Source organism: Amblyraja radiata, chromosome 30 (assembly GCF_010909765.2).
Source record: "Amblyraja radiata isolate CabotCenter1 chromosome 30, sAmbRad1.1.pri, whole genome shotgun sequence".
NCBI classification, from domain to species: domain Eukaryota; kingdom Metazoa; phylum Chordata; class Chondrichthyes; order Rajiformes; family Rajidae; genus Amblyraja; species Amblyraja radiata.
The window spans coordinates 13,083,183-13,110,714 of record NC_045985.1 but is presented as its reverse complement, the minus strand read 5'-3'; the positions used below and the strand labels follow the sequence as shown (position 1 = coordinate 13,110,714).

Genomic DNA, 27,532 nt, shown 5'->3' with positions numbered 1-27,532 from the left:
AATCTCTATGATAATCTCTCTTTTATTCCTTACTCCTGTTTTATTATTAAATTAAAAATAAGAAGTTGTATATGAAATGTAATATAATAATAATAATAAAATTTATTTATTGGGCGCCTTTCAGGCATCTCAAGGACACCTTACATAGATTAAGAGGAATATAAACATATAATCAGAAAATAAATAATAAAGACATCACAGAAACACAAATTAAAAACAGAATTCAGTCCAAAAACAAAAAATCAAAAACACAATGTGAAGAGAGAGCAGCGGCAGCTAAAGCGCGCCAGCGTCCACTCTCCCTTCCGACAGCCATCTTGGACAAAGACTAACAGGATTACATTACAGACAAAATAAATCATCCCCCCACAATGGATACCACTGTGGGGGAAGGCACAACGTCCAGTCCCCACCCCAAGTTCACCCCAAAGTCAGGCCTATTGAGGCCAGCGCAATTGCCTCTACGGAGGCCTGATGTTCCTGGCCGTTCTCACCGGGTGGTCTTGCCCCGGCGTTGGGAGAGTCCTCTCAGCGGCTGGGCCACCTGGAACGGCCGCTTTCTAGCTGGAGACCGCGGCTTCCGAAGCCGGCAAGGCCGCGCCGGTTTGGAGCTCCCACGCTCCCGATGCTGAAATCGGCGCCGCCCGCTCCGCTCCGCAGACCCGCAGCCCGGAGGTGTTGAACACGGCGGTCCAGCTCACCGGAGCTCCAGCTCGTCGACCCAGGCAAGGCATCGCCCGCTCCGCTCCACGATGGCGCTCCAGCGCTGTGCCGCCACCGAGGCCGAGGTGCTAGGCGGTCCCCGCCAGGAAACGGCACTCCAAGCCCGCTGGTAGGCCACGAGGACGGGTCGACGGGCAGCCCGGAGAAAAAGCTGCCTCACCGACCAGGTAGGGACCTAGAAGTAAAATTGACCCCTACCCCCCACATTAAAAAGTCCATATCTCCAGACATCACTAAACAGGACTCACTAAAAACTTTTTAAAAAAATGAATTAAAACGGACGGCTGCTGGCTAGTTCCTCAAGATGGCTCCTTCTCCTGATATGTCAATAGGTATTAGGTACTGTGGTACCACATTATTGTACTTACTTCTAACAAAAATAAAAAATAAAAATAAAAAGGTGGCGAGTGCGTGGAATGCGCTGTCAGGAGTGGTGGTGTAGGCAGATACTATTGTGGCATTGAGACTTTTGGATAGGCACATCGATATGTAGGGAATTCATGTATATGATCCAAGTGCAGGCAATGGAGATTGTTAGACATGTTAGACATGGACACTGTGGGCTGAAGGGCCTGTTCCTGTGCTGCATTGTTCTCTGTACTATCTGGCCCCACCGATGCTGCCTGACCTGCTGAATAGTTCATTTTTGTTCAGAGACACATGATGGAAACAGGTTCTTCGGCCCAATGAGCGCATCGATCGCCCTTGTACTAGTTCTATGTCCTACACACACGGGGCAATTTACAGAAGCCAATTAACCTACAAACCTGTACGTATTTGTAATATGGGAGAAACCGGAGCACCCAGCGAAAACCCATGCTGTCACATGGAGAACATACAAACACCATACAGACAGCACCCGTGGTCAGGTCAAACCCGGATCTCTGACGCTGTGAGGCAGCCGTTCTGCAATACTTCCAGCATTATCTGTTTTATTGTGTGATTTACAACATCTGCTTTTTACTGCTGCCAGCTGCCAAGCAAATGCGCCAATTCAGTTAGCCACGTTAATTTGACTAGGTTTGCATTTCAGTTGTACTGTCAACATTATTATCAAACCAAGTACACTCAGCTGCCATGCAAGACTTTGCCCCGAACGAACGAGCAGCTCAAGTTTCAAAACCTAATTTCATTGGCAATGTTTAAAGCTAGCAAAAGCAACTGCATTAGTAAACTGGACAAAACCCAAATTTGCAACTGCAAAGGGTCAAGTGAGTGAATGAGCCAACATTTCAAATGGAATTTCGTGAATGTTTGAATTTTGTACCATGATATAAATAGCAAATTACAGCAAGATGGCGCGTATAATGACTCGCATATTACACAGGCTATATTTAATGTCAGATGTGAAAAAGCAGCCTCATTGGACACCAAGTTGGTTGAATGAATTGGGGCCTGCCATCGTGGATAGAGTCATAGAGTGACACAGTGTGGAAACAGGCCCTTCGGTCCAACTTGCCCACACTGGCCAACATGTTCCTGCAACACTAGTCCCGCCAGCCCACGTTTGGTCCATATCCTTCCAAACCTGTCCTATCCGTGTACCTGTCTAACTGTTTCTTAAATGTTGGGATAGTCCCAGCCTCCTCTGGCATATGATGGGAAAAGTGAAAAAGAGCATGCGTCATCTGCAAAATGTACTGCAACATATAAAGTAACATCCACTACCCAAGCAAAGGAAGAGAATCCCACATCCCCCAAGTCCTACTTCACCTAAACATGGTAATGCATTGACATTCTTTGACCATCACATGGTCTAAACCCTGTAATTCCTTACCTAACAGCATATGGGTAGAATCTTCATCACAAGGACCACAGCGACTCTAGGCAGATGTCTGTCCACCTCCTTCTCCTCAAGAACAATGAGAGAAGGCCTTTAAATGCCAGTGATACCCATGTCCTGAGAGAGAATGAAAAAAAGCGTCAAACCCATACCTCGTACGACAATAATGCATATCAAGCACGGTGGCACAGTGGTAGAGTTGTGCCTTACAGCTCCGAAGACCCGGGTTCCATCCCGACTACGGGTGGCGTCTGTACAGACTTTGTACATTCTCCCCGTGTTCGCGCCGGATTCCTCTGTGTTCTTTGGTTTCCTCCCATACTCCAAAGACATACCGGTTTGCAGGTTAATTGGATTGGAATAAGTGTAAATTGTCCCTCGTGTGTGTGTGTGTGTGTAGGAGTGTTAATGTGCGGAGATCGCTGATCGATGCGGACTCAGTGGGCCGAAGGGCCTGTTTCTGCGTTACATTCCTAAACTGAACTAAACTAATAGTGACAATGCACGCATTGGTTTGGTTTGGTATGAACACTGAACTCTCCAATTTTATGGAATCTCTAACAACCCCCCTCCCCTTTCACCTCCTCAACTCCCCTCTCTCCTCTGCCCCCCACCCACCCACCTACCCCAATTAATTTATACTCAATCTGCACCAAGGAATGAATTATTTTCTTCATGAAAAGTGTTTCAGGTTAGTTCATAACATTAGCAATTCATGCGACTGAATGCAAGTAAAATTAGCTAATGATAGAAGAGAGATCAACTAAAAACCTCCCCAGACAGGAATCAGTAGGAGAGCAGGTAACGGAGAATAGGTTACTAGCATTCAGGCTTTTCTCCAAGACTTGTGCATAGAGTTATTCAGCACAGTTACGTCCTTTAACTCAGAATCCACACTTTAAATAAATTCTACATTAACCCCACTTTATTCTGCACCTCCTATCATTCAAACTCTACAGTAACTTAGAGCAGACAATTAACCTACAGACTCACACATTTCAGTGAAATGGGAGTCAGGTGGGAGGGAAGGGGTAAAGAAACAGGAGCGCTGAAACAAAACCAAATACAAAAGGTAGACACAAAAAGGCGGAGTAACTCAGCGGATCACGCAGCATTTCCGGAGAAAAGGAATAGGTGACGTTTTAGTTTGAGTCAGTCTGAAGAAGTGTCTCAACCCGAAACATCACCTATTCCTAGTCTCCGGAGATGCTGCCCGACACGCTGAGTTACTCCAGCTTTTTGCGTCCACCTTCGGGTTAAACCAGCATCTGCAGTTCCTTCCTACACCAAGTACAGAAGGTCAGAATGAAAAGTAGGTCATTGGAGCTAAGGCACATTTGCTCTGCTAGCTGCGCACGAGGCCGTCCTCTTGCACAGACCTGGAAACGTTTACTCAATAGAGTCTCATCGGTTTCTATGACCATTTCCATCATACTACATAGAGCTAGTTAGGCTTCAAAGGACTAATTCTTTAAACCAAGTGGCTGCACCACGTATGCATAGGAAGAGCGGTGAGGTTTCTAAAACCCTAAAACGATTGAAATCTCCGTGTGGTTAACACCATCGCCTGATGGAGCTCCAGTCTTCATGAAAGAAAAGTACTTGTCACAAGCATAATGAAAGGTCCAACATAGACCACTAGAACTAAATATTTGCAGATATAGCTCAAATTTATGCTTTGGTCGCTTTTCCCTCCCCATTCATAGCAGCAATTTATTTTTAAACAAAAACACCTTTTTTTTTTAAAGCAGCTTAGAAGTTTCTAAACTGGTATTAAGTCTACGTGACTAATCCTTTCCTCTTACACACCTTTAAGTCAGTACCAACCCACATTAACTTTCCTAAAAGGACAATGCCTATACCTTCATATTATGGAGCCAAACCATTATTGATTCGCAGAGAGATTATGTAAGCTAAAAGTAGTTTTGACTTAGTTTAGTTCAGAAATACCGCACTGAAACAGGTCCTTTGGCCCACTGATTCCACACCGACCAGCAATCCCCGCACACTAACACTATAATGCACACAATAGCGATAACTTACATTTATACCAAGCTAATTAACCTATAAATCTGTACATCTACGGAGTGCGGGAGGAAACTGAAGATCTCGGAGAAAACCCATGCGGTCACGGGGATAATGTACAAACTCCATACAGACAAGCACCCGTAATCAGGATCGAACCCGGGTCTCTGGTGCTGTAAGGTAGCTAATCTACCTCTGCACCACCTTTTTCAAGCAGCTAATTGCAGTTTATGCATTGGATTGAAGTACAAAAGCTATTCAGCGAGAATTCTGAATGGCCACTGGTGGAGAAACCAGGAGAATGGGACCAACTAAAAGCTTTTCTTTGAAGTCATGCCATTGGATGCTTAAACTGTAATTGAGATAGCAGATGGTGCCCGTGTTTTAGTTATTTCATCCGAAAGACTGACTCAGGATGTATCTTTGAAGTCATGCCATTGGATTCTTAAACTGTAATTGAGATACCAGATGGTGCCTGAGTTTTAGTTATTTCATCCGAAAGACTGCCTCAGGATGTATCTTTGAAGTCATGCCATTGGATTCTTAAACTGTAATTGAGATACCAGATGGTGCCCGTGTTTTAGTTATTTCATCCGAAAGACTGACTCAGGATGTATCCACATACCAGTCTTGACCTTGATATTCCAGATCCAAGATTAGAATTTATAACCTTCTTGGTGGGGAGAAACCATCAACTGCTGTAGGGTGATGTTGAATTAACAATTGATAATGTATAACATTGTTATAACAAAGGACCCAGCATGGCGGAACCGCCCAGAGGGAGAACAGAGGAAGACCCGGCGTTGGAGGACCACCGAGAACCATGGGGGACCACAAATGGATTGTGTTAAAATGTTTTGTGTTAAAATGGAATATGTTCTGAATTTTGTCAGCGTCCTTTATGTAGCGACTCTTTGCATACCTCGGGTATGATGCAAAACAAAGAATATCACTGTGACTTGCCACATGTGACAATAAAGTATCTTTTGATGATATCAATTTAATTTGGCATTATGTTCATTGCAACCATTGTGGTGTGAAGGGCCCGTTCCTGCACACTACCGTTCAATGTTTTAATATAGCATTAATTGCACAGATCCGATAAGCATTTTTCCTCGGTCACCATTGGAGGCTCTCCACTTCCTTGAAATGGTGAAGCAAGCTGTTCTCCTCCATCATCCTATACAAGTGCATCTATTCTTCAAATCAATCACTAAATTGGATGTTCCTGGTATCACAGGGCCAGATGTAGCTGTTGGATTTAGACTCACACCCGAGTTGAGACAGCCCACGATCAATTAGAGGCTTGTGACCATGAATAACATTAGCTTTTCTTCCTATAAAGCTGTTAATCAAAATCAAATTAACAATAACGTCTCTAAAAAGGATGCATTTCCCCACTCGCTAGTCAGCAGCAGAAACCAATTATGCGTGCTGGGACTAGTGAGAAGGGACAACCTTGAAAGAGATAACAATCCAAAATAAGCCATGATTAATATTAATATTTAAGAAAGAACTGCAGATGCTGGAAAAATTAAAGGTAGACAAAAAATGCTGGAGAGACTCAGCGGGTGAGGCAGCATCTATGGAGAGAAGGAATAGGCAACGTTTCGGGTCGAGACCCTTCTTCAGCTTCAGGCTGATGTGGGGGGGGGGGAGGGGCAGGAAAAAGAAGAGGCGGAGACAGTAGGCTTTGTGGGAGAGCTGGGAAGGGGAGGGGAAGGAGGGAGAAAGCAAGGATTATCTAAAATTAGAGAAGCCAAAGTTCATACCGCTGGGGTATAAACTACCTAAGCAAAATATGAGGTGTTGTTCCTCCAATTTGTGCTGGGCCTCACTCTGGCAATGGAGGAGGCCCAGGATTAGGTGATTAATATTAGGCTAGGTGATTAATATTGATCAGTTTGGCCAACAGTTCCATCAATCCAGGTTGCTTGATTTCTTGGCAAAAACCCCCCCAAAAAACAATCACTAAAATGTAAAGATCCGACTGATTATTTAATGTGAAGATTTTATTTAATCCTAGGTTTAGACTTCCAAGAGGGGAGAGAAGACTATTTTTCTGCCTGGCCATGTTTCATGCAAGCCGAGCTTCCAGGTGAATCTGTGGAACTCTCTGCCACAGAAGGTAGTTGAGGCCAGTTCATTGGCTATATTTAAGAGGGAGTTAGATGTGGCCCTTGTGGCTAAAGGGATCAGGGGGTATGGAGAGAAGGCAGGTACGGGATACTGAGTTGGATAATCAGCCATGATCATATTGAATGGCGGTGCAGGCTCAAAGGGCCGAATGGCCTACAGGATTTTGGCCTACACCTATTTTCTATGTATCTATGTATCTTCTCCCAGAGATGCAGGCGTCAAGTTACAAGTTATTCCGGCTTTGAGTTTTACTATATTGAAATCGTTTATCTCACCAAAAGCCTAGCCGCAAGTTAGCTTTGTGGTGGAATAATCTCCACTTGTTGAATGTCCGCAGAGATAAACATGTGTGGCTTGTATCATCCTAGTTTGCCTCACTTGTGTGCAATTCAGTGGCTTAACTCTTCACTCACCATACACCAAGCCTGCAGCGTTTAGTACATATAGAGTGGACTGCCGCAACTTGCAAAGATGTCGCCCACAAAACCTTCCAAATCTTGGTGGGCACTGTCTGGAAGGACAAGGGAGCTAGTGCAGAAGAACACCCATCATGTCCACATTCATTTCCAAGTCATGTGCCACTCTGCCTTGGAACAACATTTCGATTTGCTTTCTTACTGTGGGATAAATGTCTAGAACCACATTACTGCAGTGATTGTAGTTCGAATAGATCTACTTTAGATTTCACTTATGGCAACTGATTATTTAAGTTTAACTTAAAAATCCCGTCCCACTTAGGAAACCTGAACGGAAATCTCTGGAGACTTTGCGCCCCACCCAAGGTTTCCGTGCGGTTCCTGGAGGTTGCAGGTAGTGGAAGCAGGTAGGAAGACTGACAAAAACCTCCGGGAACTGCACGGAAACCTTGGGTGGGGCGCAAAGTCTCCAGAGGTTTCCATTTAGGTTTCCTAAGTGGTACAGAGAAGATTCTGGAAATGAACACTGACATCAGGGTCAAGCGATGGTTGGACTTTCAGCAAGGAACCTTATAGACAACACTGCATCAACCATACAGTGGCAGGGCAGAACCTACAATAATCCTCAATTAGCAGCCAGTTTACTCAGAAGCATACGAAGAGTGAAGGGAACTGAACATATGTCAAAGGATATTTTTAAGAAATAAAATTAATTTCCCCAGAAACTCCAGCGAGTGAAAGATGTGGGTAAAATGTGCTAAAAATGAAACCCAGTTAATTGCAACAGTTCAGTCACCCTGACAGAGGAATTTCCCAAATCAAAACTAATGTAGCTGGGAATAGCATTATCACTATTACAGCCATTCAATCAAAACAAATTTTACCATTGTGATAAGTAAAAGCACTGTCCTTACCCAACGTGTGCTAGGTTGACTCCGATGACGCAACGTGGTTGACTCCTAAATCTTCCCGAAAAACCAAACAGAAGATCCGCAACGTACTCAGAGAATCTAGGATTGGACATGAAGTTTAAGCTATACGTGTAACACCGCAGACAAACAACAACAACAACGTCGCAGCAACTTTGAGAGCCCTTTCAGAGGCGTCTGAAGATCCTGACCGAAACGTCATCTATCCATGTTCTCCAGAGGTGCTGCCTGACCCGTTGAGTTACTCTAGCACTCGGTGTGCTTGTTTTTTTGTAAACCAGCATCGGCAGTTCCTCGTGCTTCCACTTTCACCCGCAGATTTTCGCAGTTCAAACAGGCGTTTTGCTTCCTCCATTTTCAGCAGAAATTAGGTAGAGGTAATGTGTGTGGCCTTGCCCAAAGTCAAAAAAGATTTATTGAAAAGCACTGGTCAAATTAAATAATTACCAACAACACATTGGACAGGTAAATGGGCAGGAAAGTCTCAGCGCGCTACTCGACAGTGGGACCCGTCGGGTGCCGTCCCCTCAACGCACGGTTGCGGGGTGTGGCCTGAAGCGTCACACACACACACACTACCCCCCCCTTGATATTATATTAATATTATTCATTCGCTCCTTTTCCCCAACCCCCGCCCTATCCACTTACGCATAGCCCCCAACTGCGCAGGCACAGCTTGAGAAGGAGGGGGGTAAAGAGGGAGTGGGGTTAGAGAGGGAGGGGGTGGGGTTAGAGGGGAAGGGGGTTAGAGAGGAAGGGGAGGGAGAAGGAGGAAGAGGGGGAAGGGGGAAGAGGAAGAGGGGGAAGAGAGGAGGGGGTAGAGAGGAGGGGGCAGAGAGGGAGGGGGCAGAGAGGGAGGGGGCAGAGAGGGAGGGGGCAGAGAGGGAATGGGTAGAGAGGGAGGGGGCAGAGAGGGAGGGGGCAGAGAGGGAGGGGGCAGAGAGGGAGGGGGCAGAGAGGGAGGGGGTAGAGAGGGAATGGGTAGAGAGGGAGGGGGCAGAGAGGGAGGAGGCAGAGAGGGAGGAGGCAGAGAGGGAGGGGGCAGAGAGGGAGGGGGCAGAGAGGGAGGGGGCAGAGAGGGAGGGGGCAGAGAGGGAATGGGTAGAGAGGGAATGGGTAGAGAGGGAATGGGTAGAAAGGTAGGGGGTAGAAAGGGAGGGGGTAGAAAGGGAGAGGGGGTAGAGGGCAGAGAGGGAGGGGGAGGGAGAAGGAGGGGAAGATGGGCAGAGAGGGAGGGGTAGGGGGTAGGGGGTAGGGGGCGAGCGTCGTCAGAGGGGATGGCTGGTCCCCGAGCACAATCACCACTCACCTATAGGTCCCAATGCTCACCACTCCCTGGAGAGGGAGAGAGGGGAGAGACAGAGAGAGGCAGAGAGAGAGAGAGGCAGAGAGAGAGAGAGGCAGAGAGAGACAGAGAGAGAGAGAGGCAGAGAGAGAGAGAGAGGCAGAGAGAGAGGCAGACAGAGAGAGAGGCAGAGGGAGAGAGGCAGAGGGAGAGAGGCAGAGGGAGAGAGGCAGAGGGAGAGAGGCAGAGAGAGAGAGAGAGGCAGAGGCCGAGAGAGAGAGGCCGAGTGAGAAGCTGACGGGTTTCCATTGTGATGCCACTGATCCCCCTCTTCGCCTCCGCTCCTGCACTGATCCCGCTTGCCCATTCCCTCCTTCCCCCACTCCCGACGCGACTGGCGGGTTCCCGTTGTGCTGCCACTGATGCCCCCCCTTCCCCTCATCCCCCTCTTCGCCTCCGCTCCTGCACTCGCCCCCTTGGCCATCCCCCCACTTTCCCCTCTCCTCCTCCCCTCCCCTCCCCAATTCCCCCCCTCACCTCTCCCCTTCTCCATAAAAAGCAGCAGCTGCATTTCCTTCCTCCACAGGTCATTCATTGCTAGCTGTGGTTTAGATCCCGTTGACGATTGGACAAGTTTGCATCGTGGCTGTGTGATGTTACTCAAACACCGCGCAAACCGCCCGGCCACCCTGAAACCCGACTCTCCCTCCCTCTGCCCACTCCGGTTCAGCCGCCACTAGGCCCGTTCCCGCCCTGCCCCGGTGCCCACTGCTGCCGCTCAGCCCGTCCCCGCCCTGCTCGCCCGCCTACCTGCCGCTTAGCCCGTCCCCGTCCTGCTCGCCCGCCTACCTGCCTGCCGCTGCCGTCTGGCCGGGCCGCGGGGGGGGGGGGGGGGGGGGGGAGATGGAGACGGTGTTTGTCACGTTGGGCACCACGAGTTTCGACGAGCTGGTGGAGAAGATCTCCTCCGAGAGGGCCATGAGGATGAGTTAACGCAGCGGACTCCACCGACGGCTTCTTTTTCGCCACTGGTCTCGGCCCTATTCCAAGCCCCGAGCTCGGCCCTCGCTGTGCTCCAGCCCAAGCTCAGACCCAGCCGCCTGGCTTGGCCCGTGGCAGCAGCCTCCCCACCGTGCATCGACGACCCTGACCTTGGCTCGAGCGGGTTACAATGCTGGAGTGCCCCTCACGCCAGAGCGTGTGAATGTATTGTGACGTCAGTCCGCATTTTGTTCTTCAAACTTAGAACGTTGAAAAACGTTTAATATTTTGAAGCTGTTTTAAAAAAGTTAATAACTTGTTAAATATAGGTTCAAATGCGACGGGAAGATATATTTATTCTGTCAGCTGAGAAAATGTGAGTAGCATGTGTGAAAATGGGAAGGCTGTGGCCAAGCGTTTGGAAGAAGGTACAAATTAAGGAGGTTAAAAGAAAGCCAACACAACCCCGGATCACACAGACATTTCAAATGTTAAGAACAAAGGGAAGAGAGAGACGGGCCAAACAGGGGCAAATGGGACTAGTGTAGATGAGGCAGCTTGGTTGGGCCGAAGGGCCTGTTTCCACGCTGTGTGACATTTTTACTTAAATGCATCTCGTTTTTAAGCACGATATCTGAAACAGCACCAGGCATCATTTACCTTGATTTTAAGTATGATCTCCTAAACATCGCCCCTGCTTATCTGGTGTGGAAATGGTAATCTGTTCTGTTCTGCCTCCATACTTGACATTACCCGCAACTCTGCTTTGCCATCTGTCATCTTTTGAGCAGGAACACAGTAAAAAAAAGAAGTCCTGCCATTTTATCACTTGTGCTAAAGCTACCTCCTCTGCATTCAGCAACTTCCACTGGCTCCCGAGTCACAATTACTTTAAAATTCTAGGTTTTCAAATTCTAGTCAAGGCTGATACCACTTATGGAGGCTAAAGTAAAATAAATATCAGGAATTAAATTGTAAGGGGCAGTGCCTGTGCAGTACACGATGGAAAAAATTTTTGAATATACACATTCCCAGCATATATTTGGAGGAGAAAAATATTTTGGCAGATTTTGTACAACAGGGTTGGGGACTAGGGTGTCACCTTTGGATTTGAAAAATAAGCAAACTATAATGACCTGCAAAATTATAGTGTTTTCCTTTGCACGATCATTCCTTTTCTATTTCACTTTTGATTCACTAGAAATCGGGAACTGCTCTTAGACGCATGCACATTTAGCAAAGGAAAATGCATAATCCAACAGTGTTCAAGAAGGAACTGCAGATGCCGGAGAATCGAAGGTACACAAAAATGCTGGAGAAACTCAGCGGGTGCAGCAGCATCTATGGAGCGAAGGAAATAGGCGACGTTTTGGGCCGAAACCCTTCTTCAGACTGATGGGGGGTGGGGGGGGGAGAAGGAAGGAAAAAGGGAGGAGGAGCAGCCCGAGGGCGGGGGGATGGGAGGAGACAGATCGAGGGTTAAGGAAGGGGAGGAGACAGCAAGGGCTAGCAAAACTGGGAGAATTCAACGTTCATGCCATCAGGACGCAAGCAACCCAGGCGGCATATGAGGTGATGTTCCTCCAATTTCCGATGTTGCTCACTCTGGCAATGGAGGAGACCCAGGACAGAGAGGTCGGATTGGGAATGGGAGGGGGAGTTGAAATGCTGAGCCACCGGGAGTTCAGGTAGGTTATTGCGGACTGAGCGGACGTGTTCGGCGAAACGATCGCCCAACCTCCGCTTAGTCTCCCCGATGTAAATCAGCTGACATCTAGAGCAGCGGATGCAGTAGATGAGGTTGGAGGAGATGCAGGTGAACCATTGTCGCACCTGGAACGACTGCTTGGGTCCTTGAATGGAGTCGAGGGGGGAGGTGAACGGACAGGTGTTGCATTTCTTGCGGTTGCAACGGAAAGTGCCCGGGGAGGGGGTGGTACGGGAAGGAAGGGAAGAATTGACAAGGGAGTTGCGGAGGGAGCGGTCTTTGCGGAAGGCAGACATAAGGGGAGATGGGAAGATGTGGCGAGTGGTGGGGTCACGTTGGAGGTGGCGGAGGATTATTTGTTGTATTTGCCGGCTGGTGGGGTGAAAGGCGAGGACTAGTGGGACTCTGCCCTTGTTGCGAGTGCAGGGATGGGGAGAGAGAGCAGTGTTGCGGGGTATGGATGAGACCCTGGTGCGAGCCTCATCTATGGTGGCGGAGGGGAATCCCCGTTCCCTGAAGAACTACGACATTTCCGATGCCCTGGTGTGGAACGTCTCATCCTGGGAGCAGATGCGGCGTATGCAGAGGAATTGGGAGTAGGGGATGGAGTCTTTACGGGGGGCAGGGTGGGAAGACGTGTAGTTCAGATAGCCATGCGAGTCAGTTGGTTTGTAGTGTATGTCGGTCAGAAGTATGTCCCCTGCGATGGAAATGGTGAGGTCAAGGAATGGTAGGGAAGTGTCGGAAATGGACAGTTGGATGGGCCAAAAAAAAAATTTGCATCTTAAATTTAACCTTGCTTGCAGATAAAAACAGGATCCTCTTAATAAAAAAAGCATGAGGGCAGCATAAAGAGTTAAAAATACATCAACTAACAGAGGCAACTGATGAAGGGGTTGTGAACTAGTTGAAGTGTTTTAAATTGACGGGAGGTAACAATAATTTAGTTGAAGCCTGAAGGAGGAAAATCTCACCCAACACCACCGCATTATCACACAATACTAAGTCAACAATGCATGTCCATCTCCAAATCATTAAGGCTATTTATAATTCTTACTTCAAAGAAACAGGGATTGGTGTTAGTGCAGTGCTTACTGTGTAACTTAATACAATGGCCTTTCATCTATATATCTATTCTATTATATTATAATATAAAAGTCTGTGGCTGCCGGCTGGCTGTGTGTGTTTCTGCCTGACTTGTGGCTACCAGCCTTTGATTCGTTGCCACGACAACACCCGACCCTGACAAACGCCCTGATTTTTTCCATTTCGGTAGATTTCACTTTTCATTCCAAGTATTAAATTTCGTCGCGTTTATGTACACATTTTTAATCAAATCCTTCTCCCCCCACTCACTCATTTTGTCGCCTCCTGCTGGCCAGCGACCATAAGGGCTGCTGGCGCCCGCATCTCGCCTAAAAAACGCCATTTAAAAAGAGCCGCACTGCTGATTCCTGAGCCGCTTGATTTGGAGGACCACGTCTCCCGTGGGGGCTACGGGTAGGGAACGGCTGCGTTTGAGGAGCAGACCCAACGGGTCTGCACTTGGTCTAGTATACTTATAAAAGTCTTGTCTTGTTTCTGTGTGTGTGTGTGTGTGTGTGTGTGTGTGTGTGTTTTCATCAAAACGCTAGCGTGAACATTTTTGCAGAACCTTACTCAGCTATTTTCCCCGTCGTCGATGTAAAAAGGTCCCTTCAGATTTGATGTTATATTTCAAGAAGGAACTGCAGATGTCTGAAGAAGTGTTTCGACCCGAAACGTTGCCTATTTCCTTTGCTCCGTAGATGCTGCCTCACCCGCTGAGTTTCTCCAGCATTTTTGTCCACCTTTGAGAATAACTGACTGTGAGAGGGAGGCTTTTCTAGCAGCTTCCAGTGATGATGTCTCAATGGCATCTCACACTCCTCCAATCACAATGGGATCTCATTTACATAAGCTGCCGTGAAGATTCCGTAAACCGAATAGGCCGTCACAATGTGATCTCTGCTGCCAACGCACAAGAGATGAGAGATGACGGAGTGCGGAATGGGAGGAGAAATGTTATTTAATCATTGTCTTTAGTAGGGGAGTGCGAAAGAGGATAGATGAGGGATGGAGATGGTGGGCGGGGGGGGGGGTAGGGAAAAGGAGAGGGAGGGAGACAGAGAGACAATTGGATCTGCAGCTTCAAAGGGAGTAAGGAGAAAGTGATTTTTGCTTCCGCCCAACCCCACGTGGGAAGGATTGGTTGTCTCAAGGGAGCGCCGATGCTGGCCCAAAAGTTAAGTCAATTAATTGGTTCCAGGAAGTGGCGATTGCTCCGCCTCCCCCCCCACCCACCCAAGTGGGAAGGATTGATTTGCGGATTGATTGCGTTGGGGGAATGGGTTGCCATGGGGAAACAGGTGAGTGGTGGAAGGGTTGCTGTGGGGAAATGGGTGAGTGTTGAGGAATGAGGGGGCTATAGGCGAGTGGTGGAATATTGCCTTGGGCTAACGGGTTATGTTGGGGGAACGAGTGATTTTCTCCGGTGGGCGCCTGTCTCCGAGGTGAGCGATGAGGCCGCGTTCGGGAACCAGCCCTCCCGTGCTGCCGCTCCCCCCCCCCCCCCCCCCCGCGTGATGGGGGACGGGGTCTAGTTAGACTGTGAGTGCGCATTTACATATATACCATATTTCCCGGCAATGAAGACCCTATTTTTCTACCCAAAAATAATGGATGGAAATTTACCTGCGTCTTGGATGCCGAAGGTTAGGTTGTTAGCCAAGAAAGATAGACTAGGCTATCCCTCAGCACAGCAACATCAAGAACGATGTTGCTGTACTGAAGCATAGCCAAGTCTATCCCTCATTGCTGGCAGCTGATGGGAAGCGTCTGTAAAGTGGGAAGCAGCTGTAAAAGGACAGCGCCGCTGGGGGAGGGAAGAGTTCATTTCATAGCGTGTGGGGAGCCTGGCCCAGGTCAGCATAGCCTGGGCTGCACAAATTGGCTGGGCCGCCAGGGATAAAGTTGCGGGGAGGGCAGGAGCGTTGATAAGGAGGGGGCCAGGGATCAAACCAGCAACTCACTCACTCACCGCTGCCGCGGTGCTCCGGGTGCGGAGCCACCGCATTGTTGCCGAGGACAGAAGTAACTCGGGTGGCTGCGAGCGGCCGCCGGGATCGGACAGCGAAACCGGCCGCCACCTCAGCGCCTTCTGCCGGCCCCGCCCGCCCGCCACGATGTCCTTCCGCACAGGCGCAACTGGTAGAGGTGGTGGTTGGCGGGTAGCTACTGGGCGGAAGTCTGGCTGCTCCGTCCCGATTCTGATCTAGGATGTCTGTGTGTATAATCACATCTTCTCGAAAAATCGATGCGTAACGATAAAATATTAACATATTCCGGTAGAGATTTTCCCGTGGAGCTCAAATTCATCTTATCTGAAATTTTCATGCTTTATTTCTCGAGTTATTGCTATTATGTTAAAAAATCTGACAAAACTGAATCTAAATGAGATGGTCTCGCTGATGATGTCACAATGGGTCTGCTCCGTGCGGCCTGCACCTTGTTCCACGCGCTGCGAGTGACGTCAACCCCCCCCCCCCCGCTATTTTAAGCACGATATCTGAAACATCACCAGGCATCATTTACCTTGATTTTAAGTATGATCTCCTAAACATCGCCCCTGCTCATCTGGTGTGGAAATGGTAATCTGTTCTGTTCTGCCTCCATACTTGACATTACCCGCAACTCTGCTTTGCCATCTGTCATCTTTTGAGCAGGAACACAGTAAAAAAAAAGAAGTCCTGCCATTTTATCACTTGTGCTAAATCTACCTCCTCTGCATTCAGCAACTTCCACTGGCTCCCGAGTCACAATTACTTTAAAATTCTAGGTTTTCAAATTCTAGTCAAGGCTGATACCACTTATGGAGGCTAAAGTAAAATAAATATCAGGAATTAAATTGTACGGGGCAGTGCCTGTGCAGTACACGATGAAAAAAAAATTTGAATATACACATTCCCAGCATATATTTGGAGGAGAAAAATATTTTTTTGGCAGATTTTGTACAACAGGGTTGGGGACTAGGGTGTCACCTTTGGATTTGAAAAATAAGCAAACTATAATGACCTGCAAAATTATAGTGTTTTCCTTTGCACGATTATTCCTTTTCTATTTCACTTTTGATTCACTAGAAATCGTGAACTGCTCTTAGACGCATGCACATTTAGCAAAGGAAAATGCATAATCCAACAGTGTTCAAGAAGGAACTGCAGATGCCGGAGAATCGAAGGTACACAAAAATGCTGGAGAAACTCAGCGGGTGCAGCAGCATCTATGGAGCGAAGGAAATAGGCGACGTTTCGGGCCAAAACCCTTCTTCAGACTGATGGGGGGTGGGGGGGAGAAGGAAGGAAAAAGGGAGGAGGAGGAGCCTGAGGGCGGGGGGATGGGAGGAGACAGCTCGAGGGTTAAGGAAGGGGAGGAGACAGCAAGGGCTAGCAAAACTGGGAGAATTCAACGTTCATGCCATCCGGACGCAAGCAACCCAGGCGGAATATGAGGTGCTGTTCCTCCAATTTCCGGTGTTGCTCACTCTGGCAATGGAGGAGACCCAGGACAGAGAGGTCGGATTGGGAATGGGAGGGGGAGTTGAAGTGCTGAGCCACCGGGAGTTCAGGTAGGTTATTGCGGACTGAGCGGAGGTGTTCGGCGAAACGATCGCCCAACCTCCGCTTAGTCTCCCCGATGTAAATCAGCTGACATCTAGAGCAGCGGATGCAGTAGATGAGGTTGGAGGAGATACAGGTGAACCTTTGTCGCACCTGGAACGACTGCTTGGGTCCTGGAATGGAGTCGAGGGGGGAGGTGAACGGACAGGTGTTGCATTTCTTGCGGTTGCAACGGAAAGTGCCCGGGGAGGGGGTGGTACGGGAAGGAAGGGAAGAATTGACAAGGGAGTTGCGGAGGGAGCGGTCTTTGCGGAAGGCAGACATAAGGGGAGATGGGAAGATGTGGCGAGTGGTGGGGTCACGTTGGAGGTGGCGGAGGATTATTTGTTGTATTTGCCGGCTGGTGGGGTGAAAGGCGAGGACTAGTGGGACTCTGCCCTTGTTGCGAGTGCAGGGATGGGGAGAGAGAGCAGTGTTGCGGGGTATGGATGAGACCCTGGTGCGAGCCTCATCTATGGTGGCGGAGGGGAATCCCCGTTCCCTGAAGAACTACGACATTTCCGATGCCCTGGTGTGGAACGTCTCATCCTGGGAGCAGATGCGGCGTATGCGGAGGAATTGGGAGTAGGGGATGGAGTCTTTACGGGGGGCAGGGTGGGAAGACGTGTAGTTCAGATAGCCATGCGAGTCAGTTGGTTTGTAGTGTATGTCGGTCAGAAGTATGTCCCCTGCGATGGAAATGGTGAGGTCAAGGAATGGTAGGGAAGTGTCGGAAATGGACAGTTGTTGGATGGGCCAAAAAAAACATTTGCATCTTAAATTTAACCTTGCTTGCAGATAAAAACAGGATCCTCTTAATAAAAAAAGCATGAGGGCAGCATAAAGAGTTAAAAATACATCAACTAACAGAGGCAATTGATGAAGGGGTTGTGAACTAGTTGAAGTGTTTTAAATTGACGGGAGGTAACAATAATTTAGTTGAAGCCTGAAGGAGGAAAATCTCACCCAACACCACCGCATTATCACACAATACTAAGTCAACAATGCATGTCCATCTCCAAATCATTAAGGCTATTTATAATTCTTACTTCAAAGAAACAGGGATTGGTGTTAGTGCAGTGCTTACTGTGTAACTTAATACAATGGCCTTTCATCTATATATCTATTCTATATTATAATATAAAAGTCTGTGGCTGCCGGCTGGCTGTGTGTTTCTGCCTGACTTGTGGCTACCAGCCTTTGATTCGTTGCCACGACAACACCCGACCCTGACAAACGCCCTGATTTTTTCCATTTCGGTAGAGATTTCACTTTTCATTCCAAGTATCCACTCCTCATTAAATTTCGTTGCCTCCTGCTGGCCAGCGACCATAACGGCTGCTGGCGCCCGCATCTCGCCTCAAAGACGCCATTTAAAAAGAGCCGCACTGCTGATTCCTGAGCCGCTTAATTTGGAGGACCACGTCTCCCGTTGGGGGCTACGGGTAGGGAACGGCTGCGTTTGGGGAGCAGACCCAAAGGGTCTGCACTTGGTCTAATATACTTATAAAAGTCTTGTCTTTTTTCTGTGTGTGTGTGTGTGTGTGTGTGTGTGTGTTTTCATCAAAACGCTAGCGTGAACATTTTTGCAGAACCTTACTCAGCTATTTTCCCCGTCGTTGATGTAAAAAGGTCCCTTCAGATTTGATGTTATATTTCAAGAAGGAACTGCAGATGCAGATTTCCTTCGCTCCGTAGATGCTGCCTCACCCGCTGAGTTTCTCCAGCAATTTTGTCCACCTTTGAGAATAACTGACTGTGAGAGGGAGGCTTTTCTAGCAGCTTCCAGTGATGATGTCACAATGGCATCTCACACTCCTCCAATCACAATGGGATCTCATTTACATAAGCTGCCGTGAAGATTCCGTAAACCGAATTGGACGCCACAATGTGATCTCTGCTGCCAACACACAAGAGATGAGAGTTGACGGAGTGCGGAATGGGAGGAGAAATGTTATTTAATCATTGTCTTTAGTAGGGGAGTGCGAAAGGGGATAGGTGAGGGAGGGAGATGGTGGGGGTGGGGGGGGGGGGGTGGGGAAAAGGAGAGGGAGGGAGACAGAGAGACAATGGGATCTGCAGCTTCAAAGGGAGTAAGGAGAAAGTGATTTTTGCTTCCCCCTAACCCCACGTGGGAAGGATTGGTTGTCTCAAGGGAGCGCCGATGCTGGCCCAAAAGTTAAGTAAATTCATTGGTTCCAGGAAGTGGCGATTGCTCCGCCTCCCCCCACCCACCCGTGGGAAGGATTGATTTGCGGATTGATTGCGTTGGGGGAATGGGTTGCCATGGGGAAACAGGTGAGTGGTGGAAGGGTTGCTGTGGGGAAACGGGTGAGTGTTGAGGAATGAGGGGGCTATAGGCGAGTGGTGGAATATTGCCTTGGGCTAACGGGTTATGTTGGGGGAACGAGTGATTTTCTCCGGTGGGTGCCTGTCTCCGAGGTGAGCGATGAGGCCGCGTTCGGGAACCAGCCCTCCCGTGATGCCGCTCCCCCCGCGTGATGGGGGACGGGGTCTAGTTAGACTGTGAGTGCGCATTTACATACATACCATATTTCCCGGCAATGAAGACCCTATTTTTCTACCCAAAAATAATGGATGGAAATTTACCTGCGTCTTGGATGCCGAAGGTTAGGTTGTTAGCCAAGAAAGATAGACTAGGCTATCCCTCAGTACAGCAACATCAAGAAGGATATTGCTGTACTGAAGCATAGCCAAGTCTATCCCTCATTGCTGGCAGCTGATGGGAAGCGTCTGTAAAGTGGGAAGCAGCTGTAAAAGGACAGAGCTGCTGGGGGAGGGAAGAGTTCATTTCATAGCGTGTGGGGAGCCTGGCCCAGGTCAGCATAGCCTGGGCTGCACAAATTGGCTGGGCCGCCAGGGATAAAGTTGCGGGGAGGGCAGGAGCGTTGATAAGGAGGGGGCCAGGGATCAAACCAGCAACTCACTCACTCACCGCTGCCGCGGTGCTCCGGGTGCGGAGCCACCGCATTGTTGCCGAGGACAGAAGTAACTCGGGTGGCTGCGAGCGGCCGCCGGGATCGGACAGCGAAACAGGCCGCCACCTCAGCTCCTTCTGCCGGCCCCGCCCGCCCGCCACGATGTCCTTCCGCGCAGGCGCAACTGGTAGAGGTGGTGGTTGGCGGGTAGCTACTGGGCGGAAGTCTGGCTGCTCCGTCCCGATTCTGATCTAGGATGTCTGTGTGTATAATCACATCTTCTCGAAAAATCGATGCGTAACGATAAAATATTAACATATTCCGGTAGAGATTTTCCCCGTGGAGCTCAAAATCATCTTATCTGAAATTTTCATGCTTTATTTCTCGAGTTATTGCTATTATGTTCAAAAATCTGACAAAACTGAATCTAAATGAGATGAGATGGTCTCGCTGATGATGTCACAATGGGTCTGCTCCGCGCGGCTTGCACCTTGTACCACGCGCTGCGAGTGACGTCAACCCCCCCCCGCTATTATTCAAAAGAAGCCGCCGGAGATAAAGTCAGGCCCTGGACCGAATCAGATCGATGGTATATTTTAAAAGTGATTAAGGTTTAAAAACCTTAAAAACCGCGGATGCACTGATTGGTCTCCTCTCCTGTCGGTCACCGCCACGCAGATTGGTCTCCTCTCCTGTCAGTCATCGCCACGGCCGAGACGCCGACGCCCCTTCCTGCACCATCGCCGCCACCGCCACATCCGCTGTCAGTCACCGGGCACGGCCACGAATGGCTCTCCGGCATGCGGCATTTGACCGGGTCGCGGAGAGAGCGAGAGAGAGAGAGAGAGAGAGAGAGAGAGAGAGAGAAAGAGGAGGGAAGAGTGAGAGGAAGAGAGATGGGGAGAGGGAGAGAGAGAGAGATAGAGAGAGAGAGAGAAAAGAAAAAGACACAGAAAGAGAGAGAGAGAGAGAGAGACGGAGAGACAGAGACAGAGAGAGACCGAGAGAGAGAGAGGCAAAGAGAGAGAGAGAGAGAGGGAGAAAGAAAGAGAGGAAGAGAGGGGGGGGGGAGTGGGATGGAGGGAGAGGGAAGGAGGGAATAGGTGACTAAAGAGAGAGAGTGAAATGTGTTCGCATTAATTATATTTTACATGTTATATTGCCATTTTAAACTTTACAAACATCAGCCGCTCCTGCGCAGTTGGGGGCTATGATGTGGTAGAATATTGCGTTGCGGAACGGGTGAGTGGTGGAATATTGCGTCGGGGAATGGGTTGCGTTGGGGGACCAGGCCTCCCGTGTGACCAGGACCCGACGGGTCCCACTTCGTCTTGTACTTAATAAAAAGCTTAGCTCGAGAACAAGGCTCGGTCGACAGAGCAGACGGCTGGGGCCTGGGTCGGCACCATGGAGGCGTCCAGAGAGGACCCGGTGGTGTTAGTGGAGAGGTTGGTGTGGCGGACAAGGATGGATCACTTGTGAATGAGATTGCCGGGGAAGGAACAAAGGATGACCCGGTGTGGGGGAACCGCTGTAAGGGATGGGGAAGGACACTGAACAATGGAGGACCAGGCTGCCTGTCCTGCTCGGTTACTCCTGTATTTTGTGTCTATCTTCGGTGTAAACCAGCAGCTGCATTTCCTTCCTGCACTTTGCAACTTATTAATATTGGCAAGACCAAGAGTAGACGAGGTCAACACTTAGCCAAAAACCTGTGCTTGATCCAAGGCCTGTTGAATCATCCTTTTGCTACCATTTTAACTCCCCTTCCTAATCCCATACTAACCTTTCTTCCATTTTTACCGTGAGTGCACACGCAGACTGGAAGTACAGCATCTCATATTCCACTTGAGTATCCTACAACACAATGCAACGAACATTCTCCAACTTTAGGAATCTAACTTCCCCCCTTCCCCCCCCCCCTCCCCAATCCCCCTTTACCTTAACTATCTGCCAATCAAAATCCCCCTCACCAGCCTGTCCACAAATCACTTGCCAGGTTCAGTCCTGCTCCGACCCATCTCCCAGCTTTCCCCTCCTACTACAATCAGTCTCAAGAAGAGCCCCAATCCAAAACGTTGCCTGTCCACGTTCTCCAAAGATGCTGCCTGACCCGCTGAGTTACTACAGCACTATCTTTTTGTTATAATACAGTATCAGCAGTTCCTTGTATCTACTTTAGGAACAGAACCGGCAGGGGCTTCTCAAATGGCATTTAAGGGTTTTAGAAAGGCACATGGAAGTGCGGGGAATATAGGGATATAGATAATGTGAAGGCAGATGAGATCAGTTCAACCAGGCATCATGTTCAGTACAAACATTGTGTTTCCTGTGTTGCACTGTTCTATATTTCATATCTTATTCATTCAAGTAGCTAAATTTGTGTAAAATGTGTTAGTGGGTTCAGCTGATATACGTTATCAGGGTGGGCGGCACGACTCACGTCGCAGCGGCCTCTGCAGTCTGTCTGTCTTTTTTTTTGTCTCGTTTTGAATGTAGCTTATAGTGGGGTTTTTTAAAACTGGGTATGTGTGTGTGGGGGGCGGGGGCGGGGGAAACTTTTAAAATCTTTTCCCTGTACGGAGGACCCGACCTTTTCCCTGTCGGGTCTCCGTTGTCGTTGGGGCCTAGCAACGTGGAGCGGCCTCCAGTCGCGGAGCCTGCGGACTACTCACCATCGCGGAGCTGGCCGAGTTCGGAGTTTGGAGAGCTGTGGTGGCGCGCTGCTGCGGCCCGACCCCGGAGATTCGGAGGCTCCAGCCGCAGGTCTGGTGGACGGTGACACCGGGAGCCCGCGGGTCGCTGGTGGAAGACCGCTTTTCGGGACTTCCGCAACGGCGTCTTCTCCCGCCCGAATTGCGGGGTTGAAAATGACCTGGAGCGGGGCCTTACATTGCCCGGCGCGGCTTTAAATGGCAGCGGGACTTGCTAGCGCCCGCCGGGGGGCTCCAACATCAAGACCCGGAGCGCGGCCTTGCATCGACCGGCGCGGCTTTAATGGCCGCGGGACTTATTTACCATCGCCCGCCCGGGGCTTTGACTCTGACATCGGGAGGAGAATGGGGAGTGCAGGGGAGAGATAAGACTTTGTCTTCCATTTGCAGAGGAGATGCGCTGTGATGGATGTTTGTGTAAATTGTGCTGTGTCTTGGTTTTTTCTACTTGTGTGTATGACTGCAGAAACCAAATTTCGTTTGAACCTCAATGAGGTTCAAATAACAACAAATAAATTGTATGTATTGTAGTTCAGTTTAGAGATACAGTGAGGAAACAGGCCCTTTGGCACACTGAGTCTGTGCCGACCAGTAATTCCCGCACACTAGCAGCATGCTACACACTAGGGACAATTTTCAATCTTTACCAAAGCCAATTAACCTACAAATCCGTACGTCTTTGGAATATGGGAAGAAACCCGAGCACCCAGGGATAACCCAAGCGGTCACGGAGAGAATGTACAAACTCCATACAGACAGCACCCACAGTCAGGAATTGAACCCGGATATCGGACACAATAAGGCAGCAACTTTCCCAATGCCCCACCGTTCATTTTCCAAACTCCAACTGCAGTTCTAGGACTAGCAAGCATGCTTCACACACGTGCTACAAATATGTAAAAAAGCACTCAAGAAAAAGAAATCCACACAATGGAAAAGAAACCTGCCTCCACCGCCTCAGAGGACAGTGGAGGCAGGCTCTCCGGATGCTTTCAAGAGAGAGCTAGATGGGGCTCTTAAAAATAGAGGAGTCAGGGGATATGGGGAGAAGGCAGGAACGGGGTACTGATTGGGGATGATCAGCCATGATCACATTGAATGGCGGTGCTGGCTCGACGGGCCAAATGGCCTGCTCCTGCACCTATTGTCTATTGTCATAAATAGCGCAGATTCCTCCCACTGAAAGTCTTTGGACCATGCGCGTTTGCCAGCCATCAAGTGTAACCTCCCTGTCTTACTCGATATAGCAGGCTTGTTTTTATTGCAGATTTCTAGAATCTGTCATATTTTGCTTTTAATAATCTTAAAAAAGCATTAATTGTAATCTCAGGAATAACCCAGTGAAGTGCCCTGTTGTGTTAATTAATGAGAGCCACACTATAAATCATCAACAAAAAAATTGCGCTGCCCTCACTTCCCTAGATGGATTCCATCTCGCATATCTGCCTATAACCATTCTTCACAAGGCAAACAGTCACACACACGCTCAAGGTTACAGCCTAGTGACGAGGAGCAGGAACTACAGCAAATTATTCTCGAATCTGCTAAAGCAGAGCAGACAACAATTCAACGGGTACATGCTGCTGTGCACAACGGGTTGGAAAGGTGCAGAGAGCGGTCTAATTCACTATAATAGAGGCTTAATCAATAGACAATAGGTGCAAGAGTAGGCCATTTAGCCCTTTGAGCCATTCACTGTGATCATCGCTGATCATCCACAATCTAGCCTGTTCCAGCTTTCTCCCCATATCCCTTGACTCCGGCTATCTTTAAGAGCTCTATCCAACTCTCTCTTGAAAGCATCCAGAGAATGGCCTCCACTGAGGCAGAGAACTCCACAGGTTCACAACCCTGTGTGAAAAGGGTTTTCCTCATCTCCGTTCTAAATGGCTTACCCCTTATTCTTAAACTGGTTCTGGACTCCCCCAACATCGGGAACATGTTTCCTGCCTCTAGTGTGTCCAAACCCATAATAATTTTATATGTTTCAATAAGATCCCATCTCATCCTTCTAAATTCAAGAGTATACAAGCCCACCGCTCCAGTCTATCAACATACAACAGTCCTGCCATCCCGGGAATTAACCTCGTGAACCTACGCTGCACTCCCTCAATCGTCCATGACTTTACCTATGGAAATCTGACAACAGAACAGCACACCACCAGAGAAATTGATCGTAAAGGCTTGTACAGATGGAAGGCCCTTACGTACATGCCATCCATTGAGGCTATGCGTTAATAAACCTGACAAAGGTACCAGAGTACCTTTAGAAGTTGGTTTTAAAGATTAACACGGACGCAACACGCTCAGGCTGAATACTGATTGTTTATTGTAAATCGTGTTACAGGAAATCCAAATGCTTCAGATTTAAATTCTTGACAATTACGAGAGTAATTTCCGCTGAACGCAAAAAGAAACCCAGAGAGAAAAATTAAAACTAAAAATATTTCAAAAAATAACTTGGCCACAATTTGTCGAGCAGTTGAGTCAGCAGCTAATTAACACCGATATTTTAAGATTTAGTGTCGCACTAACATTTTTCCACACTAATACCAACAAGCAAAATATATGACCCGAGTTTCTGCGGGACCGCGGCTCTCGTCACGATGCAAAGCAAACCTGCGAAAGAAGGGACAGTGCAGATTGATTAAAAACAAGCCTTTCAACTTGCCGCCACAGGTGCATACCACTCACAATACATTACTGAGACTCTATAATCCTGCCAACAAATATAGTCTGAACCTCGTGATACCCAAGTGGCAACTGCAAGTGGGACACAACCCCATCTTGATTCTTGTTACCGACATTTGATCAGTCGTGCGGTACGCATACACCACTGTTCAGTCACGGCCAGAAAACGGTCCGAATACCCGCTATCCAAAGGCTCAAGGCCTGCGTAGCACATCAACGATCACCCCTCCCAGTGTATGGAAAAGGAAAACCACTTTGTTTTAACTGAGCAACATGCCTTCCTGTTTAGATCTTCGACTAAACGGTTCAATAATTTGCACAGAAAAGTAATAATTTTTTTTTTAGAAAACCTAACCAAGGGTGTGGGCAAATTGTCATAAGGTAGTACAGTGAGAGACAGTGTCCAATCTCCCAATTTAAGGTTATTAAACACTTGATACCTGCACACCAGAAAACAGTAGAGAAAAAAGCCACTCCAGAGCAGGGTTTGTTCATTCAGTGGAAAAATAAGGCCAAGGCTCGGCGTAGATTTTGCCGATTTCCGCAATTTTTTTGCACTACCGAATATCTTGTTCAAAGACCTATCTTTGAACAAGATAGGTCTTTATTCTTTGGAGCGCAGATTGAACAAAATAGGTCTTTATTCTTTGGAGCGCAGAAGATTAAGGGGATACTTGATAGAGGTCTTTAAAATTATGAGAGGGATAGACAGAGTTGACGTTGATAAGCTTTTACCATTGAGAGTAGGGAAGATTCAAACAAGAGGGACAAAAGTTTAGGGGTAACATGAGGGGGAACTTCTTTACTCAGAGAGTGGAAGCTGTGTGGAATGAGCTTCCAGTGGAAGTGGTGGATGCAGGTTTGATTTTATCATTTAAAAATAAATTGGATAGGTATATGGACGGGAAAGGAATGGAGGGTTATGGTCTGAGTCCAGGTAGATGGGACTAGGTGAGAGTAAGTGTTCGGCACGGACTAGAAGGGCCGAGATGACCTTTTTCCGTGCTGTAATTGTTATATGGTTATATGGTTATGGCACTACTTCGGTACAATATTCAACATTGGACTAACTAACATCAGCTACCACTCTGAAATTTAAGTCCACTTAATCAGCAGAAAGGAGAGCCGAAACTTCACAGTACTATGAACACTCATTTTGTTATCAGGTACTAAATGATAACAAAATCATGTGGGACATATTTCTTGCCCATGTCCACAGACACTTAGCCAAACACCTAGCCCCTGGATACAGAGAATGGAAGCACTGACAATATACTCAATGGATTCAACAATAGCACCGTCTGCCAGATATACCTTCAAGGGCTTATTCTTTGACGCCACCACAACCATTGTACCAGGGAGCAAACTGGGATGCTATTTGACAGTGTGTATCCTCTGTTGCACAGATTATGGATGCTAATCCACTATTCACCCCCTGATCAGTTTCGCATGCACCAGTCTAAATGTACATGTCCATACATAATGTAACCACAGCATGCATTAAAAACTACCCATGACTATAAAGGATATTACTTTACACAAAGAGCTAGAATGAAGCCGAGGTACAATGAGCTCTTGAAGGGTATTTACATTATGACTGGTTAAGATGCCAACTGCTCTCATTGGTGTAAAGACTAAAGTAGACTCATCAACCGTAATCTACCAAAACAATGAACTTGATTTCTCCCCCCCCCCCCCCACTAAGATTGTGAACATTCTTTGCCAAATCTAATTTCAAATTTCCAGGAAACTGTCTTGATCATTCATAACCCTATTCCTAGAAAGGTAGCACGTTTTGTTTGCTTTTGGGAGGTGCAGTTTACCGCACGTGCTTCACAACAACAAAACTGCCTTGGAAAACAGTTGGCATTTGCTTCACTACCTCATCCAAACTGCACCAAAGGTTTCCTTGATTTCTCTCTTTAATATTTAATAATGAGTATTTTACTGTGGCATGGAACCATACAGATATGGGAAGGGTCAGCTTCGATGCTGTTAGTTAATCTTATTCCTGAGAGAATCAAACATTACAACTGGGCTTGGAACATCTCTGCTAGTGAGGGAAGAAACACAATTAAACAACAATACAACAAATCACAATCCCGTAACTGTTGGAATGAGAGTTTCAGTTGCAATAAAGTCAGAATATTTTAACTGGCTCTCATTCTCTGCAATCCTTTAAAGGAATCAGAGAAAGTAGTGAATTGCACTGATCTAGGGTAGCGCCAGAAAGCACTTCAACTTAGAATCAAAGCGTGTTGCTGGAGTAGCACAACACAAATGCATGGCTCTATTTCTCAGACCCCAAATCTTACGTTTGGCCTCCCGACTCCTGTCTTTCTGGTGCACTCCCCAACTCTTCAGTTCACATCAGGCTGGATCCTCTCCTCCCATCAATCCCTTCTCTCCTGAATCCTGAGTCTGAGGAAGGGTCTTGACCCAAAATGTCACCCATTCCTTCTCTCCGGATATGCTGCCTGTCCCACTGAGTTACTCTAACCTTTTCTGTCTACCTTCTCTCCCACA

At 48.0% G+C, this 27,532-nt stretch overlaps 1 protein-coding gene across 3 annotated transcripts in view; it reads right to left on the bottom strand.

The window, feature by feature from the left end:
• LOC116990119 (RNA-binding protein 4B-like) overlaps window positions 1–27,532 on the bottom strand; it is a 72,871-nt gene that overhangs the window by 23,699 nt on the left and 21,640 nt on the right. For 2 of the 3 annotated variants that reach the window (XM_033047651.1, XM_033047652.1), the window contains one exon: window positions 24,622–24,934. Coding sequence is in view for 1 of the 3 variants with exons in the window: in XM_033047652.1 (XP_032903543.1) it covers window positions 24,846–24,934 (89 nt within the window). In the remaining 2 variants the exon portion in view is untranslated. Of the gene's footprint in view, window positions 1–2,500; window positions 2,624–24,621; window positions 24,935–27,532 lie in introns of those variants that run through there. The other variant, XR_004416422.1, reaches the window with a different exon arrangement.